At 57.0% G+C, this 7,839-nt stretch overlaps 1 protein-coding gene across 1 annotated transcript in view; it reads right to left on the bottom strand.

The window, feature by feature from the left end:
• Positions 1–7,241, bottom strand: part of MEX3B (mex-3 RNA binding family member B) — a 27,166-nt gene extending 19,925 nt beyond the window's left edge. Inside the window, 1 exon segment of the mRNA XM_025050418.1 lies at positions 7,204–7,241. Coding sequence (XP_024906186.1) covers positions 7,204–7,241 — 38 coding nt within the window.
• Positions 7,242–7,839: the final 598 nt, after the last annotated feature.

The raw sequence follows: 7,839 nt of genomic DNA, 5'->3' as shown, positions 1-7,839 counted from the left end.
AGGCACACCTCCACAGCCCCAGACAGAGCCGGAGGATGGAGAGCAGCCTAAAGGAGCCAGTGCCCGAGGATGCACGGGGACGACTTCAAACAGGGGGACCGTGGGGAAGGCGTGGCGTCCTGTGCCCCTCAAGGAGGCGCCTGCTCCAGGCAGACACTGAGGAAGTGTCTCCTCGAGGGCGAGGCAGCCACGCTGTGCGGGGAAGGCCTGGGTTCGAGGCCTGCTCTGCTCAGTACCTAACGCCCCTGAGTCTTTCTAAACGAGAATGACCACGTCTATCCAAAGTGTGATGCAGAGACAGATAAAAACATGCTTGTCCAGCTAGGAAGAAATGTGGGCAGCCACTGGGTCACCCACTGGGTCACCCACTGCGTCACCCACTGGGTCACCCACGGGAGAGGCATTTATTTTTCTTCCTGATAACAAAGAGCTGAGAACAGGACCAAAACCAGCCAAGAACAGGAATGAACAGGAGGAGAGCGAGAGCGAGCGGGCATGCGTGCGCGCCCCCTGCACCTAGCAGGCCCTCAGCGCGCCCTCGCTGCTGTTCCGGTGTGGCTCTCAGGGCGCTGGAAGGACACGGGGCAGTGCCGCTCCATCTGCCGTCTGTGTGTCTGCCCCCTTGCTGACGATCAGCCCTCGTGGGGAACGACGAAGCCACCGTTCACTAATTAGCACCTCCAGAAAACATCTGTTGTTCTTCTTTCTGGCGGATATTTGGAAATAGAAACCACTGAGCAGCTAAACTGATCATGTGTGCGTTGGCGGGGCGGGGAGTGGGCGAGCAGGGAGGCAGCCCAGAGCAGCGGCAGTTCAGATCTCCCTGCCACCCGCGTCTCACCGCCTGGCCCAAGGCCGCTGGCGTAGGGCGGGGACAGTGGTTAGGAGCGGCTGACAGGTCGGGGTGGGAGATGGCGGGGGACAAATGCCGACATGTCCGTGCTGCGAGATTTCTTTGGTGGCAGCGTGAAGGATGACAGAGGGGTCTGGGGGCCTTCGAGCACCCAGGGTGGGTTCCAGGGGCTGGTGCTGGGGCAGGAGGCGGCTGAGGGGGACTCAGGGTAGATGAAGGTGGAGACAAGGCCTTGAAGGGAGGCAAAAATGGGGGAGAGGGCAGGGATTGGGGGAGAGGGTGAGGGGGCTGAGCGAGGGGGTGTCTGTGGCCCTTGGAGCCAAGCAGAAACTCCAGCTGTGGTCTTCCCAGCCCCCTACACGGCCCGCATTTGTCACAGGTCCTGCTGGCCCAAGCCCTTTCTTCTCTCCAGCCGAGGCCTCCCGCAGCTCCCTGTGTCCCCAAGGACGTTTCACACGGACTGGCTGCCTGGCCAGGGCCCTTGTTCAGCCAGCAATCCAGTTGTCAGCAGCAGCAAGGCAGAACCACAGAGATCAGCCGACACAGTCTCGAGAGAGAACAGAGCTGGAAGCATCGCACGTCCTGATTTCAAACTAGACTACAAAGCGACAGTAATCGAAACGGTATCATACTGGCAGAAAAAGACACACAGACCGACAGAACAGAACCTAGAGCCCAGAAACGAACCCACGCACACAGGGCCAATTCCTGCTTGACGAGGGAGCCAGGAATACTCAATGGAGGCAGGACGGTCTCTATGACAAACGGTGCTGGGAGAACTGGATATTTACACGCAAAAAAAAGAAACTGGACTCACGTCTCTCTGACTGGGCTCCTGGGCAGCAGGAGCACGGCAGCCGAGACAGCCCCGGGGGTGAGCGGTGGCCCTCCCCTTCCTCCTCCTACCCAGCAGGGCGGCACTAACCATCGCAGAAGTCTGCTCCTGAGACAAGCAAAGGAGCTCTCCAGGCCACGAGTAAACCCTCCTCTCCCAAGTGCAGGGGGGAGAATTACATGATGCTTTATGAAGTGGATCCTCGAGTTACATTTTTTTTTTTAAACCATCACTTCAGACACTTGTTTTTGTCCTTGCAGGAGCGAAAAAAAAAGCTGGAGTCTTCGGAATCATTGCTAAGGCTGCTTTTCTGGGAGAGAAAACAGGGTACCTTTCAGAATAGTAATCCAGTCAGCAATCCCGGTGTGTTTTGTGTTTCGGAAGGAGAACCTGAGATTCAAAGAGCAGACAAAACCGTCCACAGGCTACGCAGCTAGTAAGAGACAAAGCCTGAACTGGATCCCAAGTCAGCCTGACTCCAGAGTCCTCGGTCCTGGAGTTACTGAACCCCAGAATGATGCCAGAATCACCCTGAGAATGGGGAACGTGCTGAGGCTGCTGTCACGGTCCTCAGCGTCAGCCTCCGACCAGAAAAGCTGGATTTACCAGGAAGCTGATGAAATTAAGCTGCAGGGCCCCCAACCTGCCCAGGCCCTTCCCAAGGCTCTGCCATTTTGAATTTGCAAATTCAGGTTTGTTTTCCTAAAGAGGACCCTCAAATATGAGCTCCGGATCCTACGAAACCTAGATTCATCTCCACTGACCAGTAACCACTTAGAGGGAGTTGAATCTCACAAGGAGAAGCTCCCAAAGCATCATCTCCGAAGTCCCCTCTGGAGTGACTCATGTTGGGACAGGGCACAGAGGACACAGCACGGATGGACAGGGCTATGGGGACAAAGAGGCTTTCCCAGAGCAGCTGTAAGGACCCCTGGTGCCTGCCATCTGAGTACCCAGTTTATAAATGCATCTGAAATAGCTTCCCTCTTTGCTTAAGGCGGGGAGAGCTTTCCCATCTTCATTTAGGACGCTCCAGACTCAGAATCCCATCGGGATAAGCCATGTCCACGGACGGCATCCTCCCATCCGATCCGGTCTCTCAGACCAAGGAAAGAGGGCCAGGGGACAGGGCGGCGGCAGCGGGGGTGGGAACACATTGGAGGAAGACGCGTCTAGAACTCTGGAGGCTGGAGATCACCACACGTCCTGGACACTGGGACTAATTCGATGCGACAGATACTGACCCAAAAATAAGTCTGAAAACCCTACAAGATCGAGCGCAACTGCTTATCCCTGAAAGCTCACGCTCTTGAGATTTTTTTGTTTGTATACATGCAGAAACCAAAATGTCAGGCGAGAGATGCACACTGCCAAAAATGGAACACCCAGGGCTGTGCAGAGGGCCCTGCCCCTCGGCCCTCCGCCCCCGCCTCCTGTCATCTGACCAGCTCCCCAGGTGCTCCCTCCGAGGGGCTAAGTCCCCTGTGGAAGCTCCGATCGGTCCCCCGCTGGAAGCCAGGCTCCTCACACGGTTCTCAGAGCTGCTTGCCAGACCCCAGCTATGCGGTTGTTGGTGGGAAGGGCTGAATTCTTTCCAGCCTCATGATGGAATTTAAAAAAAATAATGCGAGACCTTCGCAGATAACTGCACATTCACCACCACAAATGGTAGCGTCACAAAGACAAATATGTAACATTTCAGAATTTGGGAAAACAGCCCAGGAGTGACCCACGCTAAGAATGGGAGCAGTCTGGCTGATACATGGCCGTCCTGTGATCCAGCAGAGGGAAAAAAACAAAGTTTCTAATTACCCAGCCACAATACTGTATTTTGATGTTCAAGAGAGGAAAGAGCTGAAGTCTCTCCTAGTCACAGACGTGTCAAGGAGCCGAGTGAAAGCTTTCTGCCCAGACCACGGCTGAGCCCGCGCTGGCCACTGGCCCCGGCTGCCCCGGCTCATGCTCCTCAGATGAACCTCCGGAAGCCGACAGCACCCCCCACACCCTCATTTTGCGGCGGCACGGGCAGCGATTTCCTCCTCAAAGCTCTGTCATCCTCTTTGGTGGGGCCGGGGAGCTCAAGCGACAGCCCGTCGACTCGGTAATAAACCAGTCGTAGCTCATCCGCGGGAGCCCTTCTGGTCGGGCCTCCCCTTCCTCCTTCAGGCTGTGCTCTCCTGAAGCTCCCACACATCCTTTACCTGCTTCACCGCGTCTGCATAGCCGTGAGGTCGGCCAAGACCTCCTCTGCCACTGGGCTGTGACAGTCGCGCAGTCCAGATTCAGTCATGAGATATTTAGGACACGACTAATACTGCTTCTCGAGAATCTGTCGCAAGCCTCAGCACACAGTCTGGCGCGAACGGACGCTTGCTGCCCCAGGATGGCCCCCCTGCGTGGGAAGCCCGTCGCTGTGTCTCTGTGTCCCCTGGAAGCCCCTGCGCCGCAGGGGCTGGAACCTAAGAGGACTTGCGCACGCTGATCATTATTCCGCCCCACTGCTGGTGAAGCCCTGGGGGAAAGTGCACTCGCACGGCTGCTGCCACGATCGTGAACTCTCTCTCTCTCGGAAAAGCAACGTAGCAGAATCCGTCGGACTAACCACAGTCGGCGTCCACTGTGCTGGAGGGACAGGACTCTGCACGAGGAGGAAGGGCGTGACGTCTGGGCGTGGGCTTGGCAACCCCGCGGCAGGAGGAAGGCAGGGTCTTCCAATACGGGCTCCACCGCGCTTTCATGGACGTGACCCAGCCCCACCTAGGAGCAGCATCCTCCGAAGCACTGGGGTGGGGCTGGGGTGCTATGGGGCTGGGCCCAATAGCTTGGATCAAGGACTGGACGCAGCCCTACCGAAGCCCTGGGCTGGTGGGAATCAGGCCCCAGGCCCCGGACAGATGGGCCCAGCTGTGCTCAGAGCTGTGCCCTTCCCAGAGACTCTTCGTTTGCTCCCAAGCCAGGCTGTCACTGACCTGGCCACGGCTGGTCCCAGAGGTGAGAGATGTTGATGTGGGCAGGTGGGGAGAGGTAGGAGTGGAGGTTCCTTGTTAGCATAACATCCCTTCCCGAGCTGGCGTGCTCGCCGCCGCCCCTGCTGGCAACTCTGAGGACCGCACGGGGCTCTCCGCAGTCAGGTCTTGACCTCCGAAGCGCGGCGGGAGCTGAGAGCACTTCTCTTCCTAGTGCTTTGGCCCAGCTACCTCTTTATTTTGGTGGAAGCAGCACGCCGATCATCTCGGCTCCGCCACTCATGCATTCTCGGGAAGCCCCTTAAACCCTCACCGCCCTGTAGCAGCCACCTCACAACGATCAGAAACATAGTGTCTAGTAAGGGCCTGACATGCATGGGACGGGGACTCAATAGTATTGTTTTCTCCCTTTCCTTATTTTCATTCCAACAAATTAGCGGGGACACCTCTGTGTGGTCTTCATTTTGTATGATAAGGCCCTCCTCGTTTGGGCTCTACCCTCCCTCGCATTTCTCTTAGAGGGACACAAACGCTGGACCTGGCCACGTGGCCCCAGTCTCCAGCTTGCAGGTCCACCAGGGTGGGCAGGACAGTGTGGCCGGGCTCCCCCCGAGGGAGGCAGAGAGTGGGATCCACAGGCTCGGCTGGGGCTGGGGCTGCGGCCGCACACGGGCTCTGTCATTAGAAGCTGAAGGTTTGGGGTTATGAGCTGGTGTCACCACACTGAAGACTTGAGGGGCAGGGACCTAGCCGAGGGGGAGCCCAGCGTGGCTCTTAGACTGAAGAGGAAGTCCTTCCACAGAGGAGACCAGAAGAAACCCTCTCAGGGGGAGGAATAATAGCTGCTATTAATTGAAATAAGGATGTTACTTGGCGGAATCTTAAACCACCGTTTTCCCCATGTTAAATGTAGTGCCAAACGCAGTAGCCTCAGGTCACACAGCTTCCTCCAGCACAGGGATACCCCAGCACCACGGGCTTCAGGACTTGGGGAGAGAGCAGGGCACTATGCACAGGAGACTCCTCCGGGCAGGAAGAGGAAATGGAGATCCTGTTGTTTCCCTTTGGTGCACCATGAAGGAAGAGAGGCAGGGAAGCGATGCGTCAGACACACGGTGACACTTCCCTCTCCAGCGCCAACCCCAGGATGTGGCGGGGGTGGGGCGCGCCTGTGCCCTGCCTCTGGGCGAGGACTCTGGGAAGGGACTTCCTTGCAGTGAGCCCTTGGCTGCCACACGCAGCCACCACACACAGTGAAAACGAGACCTGGCGGGTGAGCCGGAGGGAAGGCCTGAGTTAGAGGCCCCGGCCTCCTCGGCTGGAGAAACCAGAGAGCCCTGAGTGGAGCCCTAGGGGTCAGCCGTGCTGAGAGCTGAGGGGACGCCGCCGTAAAGGCCACAGGGTCAGGCAGAGGCCGTGTGGAACCTCGAGAGGCACCATGAAGAGCTGAGGTAGGGGCAGGTCAACAAGGGCGAACCGCGAGGCTCCAAGCCAGCCAAGACGACAAACTCCGAGTTAGTGTTCAGTGTACCGGGAGGCTGGCCCGTGGAGCAGGGTCCTGCCTCCACTTCTGTGTGCCTCTCCCGCTCGGCCTCTCCCGCCCCCCTCCATGGCAGCCCGGCCCTCAGACCGTGTCCCTTCCAGCCGCAGGGCCTCTGCACACCCCTTCTCTCCGCCTCCAAACTCAGCTTCCTGGCCCAGTCGCTTTCCTCTCTTCCACACTTCATTTCGTGACTTTTGTCATTTTATGTGGCTGCAATTTCACATTCCTCCTTGCACCTCTTTGACTGACGATTGCTTTCCCAAGATTACAGCTCCACGGGCAAAGGACTGGGTCCGTTTCCACTCACGATTTCACACCCAGCACCCAGCACAGACGCGGGCAAATGACAGACCCTCAATCGGCATGTGCTGAGTGACTGGATAAGCAAAACAGGCTGAATGAACGAAGGATCTGCCACAGTTTCTCTACGTGACAACAACTTCTCCCCACTTTCACAAGATAAAACTAAGGCAAGAAGTCAGCGGCCCAGCACGGAAGTCCGGGGGAGGTGGGACAGCAGGGGTGCAGGCCTGTGCTCAGGCCACACTTGCTTCTTCCTTTACCTCCAAGTCCGAGCATTATTTTCTATTTCAGACAAGGAACCTAAGGATTTGTGGGGTCTTTTGGTTTGGGCTTTGGTCTTGCTTTTCATTATGAAAATTTTCAGCATACAAGAAAAGTAAGAAGTGTAATGTCCTTCAGAGAGAAAATATTTTTAAAATAAATGATGGACTTCAGGACAAGGTAATGTCGAACACTTCCATTTGCATCTCTATAAAACAAGGACGCTTCCCTAACTTAACCGAGATACTGTATTCACACCTAACTAAATGAACTGGAATTTCTTATTACCATCAAATACTCAGGCGTTTTCAGATTTCCCCAGCGGCCTCCAAAATGTCTTCTACACTCGGTTTCCTGGGTCCACGATCCAATTAAAGTCCTCACGCAGGGCGGCATGTTGTGAAAATCATCTCACAGTGTCTAATTCAGACCATACGCTTACCCACGTGCCACACGGGCCCAGACGTCGCCCACGCGCATTTCGGCAACTTGTCCTTTCTGGACGCCGCCTGGCACTGGACGGCATGCACGTCCGGGGCTGGAGGGCCGCAGAGCTGACGGGGCTCGGCGGGCCTTGCAGAGCCAAGGCAGCCACAGAGACGACGCGCGGCCACACCACGGAGGAGGAGGGGGATGAGCCACCGGCCAAGTATTTCCCTTTCCCAAGCACCGCCAGGCCTGCCCAGGAAACCGTGACACCACCCCTGCCGGCACAGCCCCACGGGCAGGTCCAGGGGCGCGGCTGTGAGGTGAACCCCTGAAAAGTCATCCACTCGGGGAACAAAAGCGCTTTCTCCAGTTCTCGGTTCTAGTGCGGCCAGCCTGCAGGCTGGCCAGAGAGGCTGCACACAGGCACTGTCCCCAACATGTTTGGGGGTAGAGCTGGGGGGTCTGTGCAGGACTTGGCTGTGCCGGTGAGATGTTTTAATCTTAATGAGAACTTTGTGGTTTTCACATTGTCCCGGGACAACAGAACTTTGGTCCACAGTCCCCCAAGTGTGTGGCTGCTAACTGTCCTGCAGCTGAACCTCTCAGGTTTCCAACTCACACCTCTTCCCATGGCAGCTGAGGGAGCGCA

Source organism: Pteropus alecto, unplaced genomic scaffold (assembly GCF_000325575.1).
Source record: "Pteropus alecto unplaced genomic scaffold, ASM32557v1 scaffold60, whole genome shotgun sequence".
In the NCBI taxonomy this organism is placed as follows: domain Eukaryota; kingdom Metazoa; phylum Chordata; class Mammalia; order Chiroptera; family Pteropodidae; genus Pteropus; species Pteropus alecto.
The sequence above is the reverse complement of the archived record's forward strand: the minus strand, read 5'-3'. Positions and strand labels throughout refer to the sequence as shown.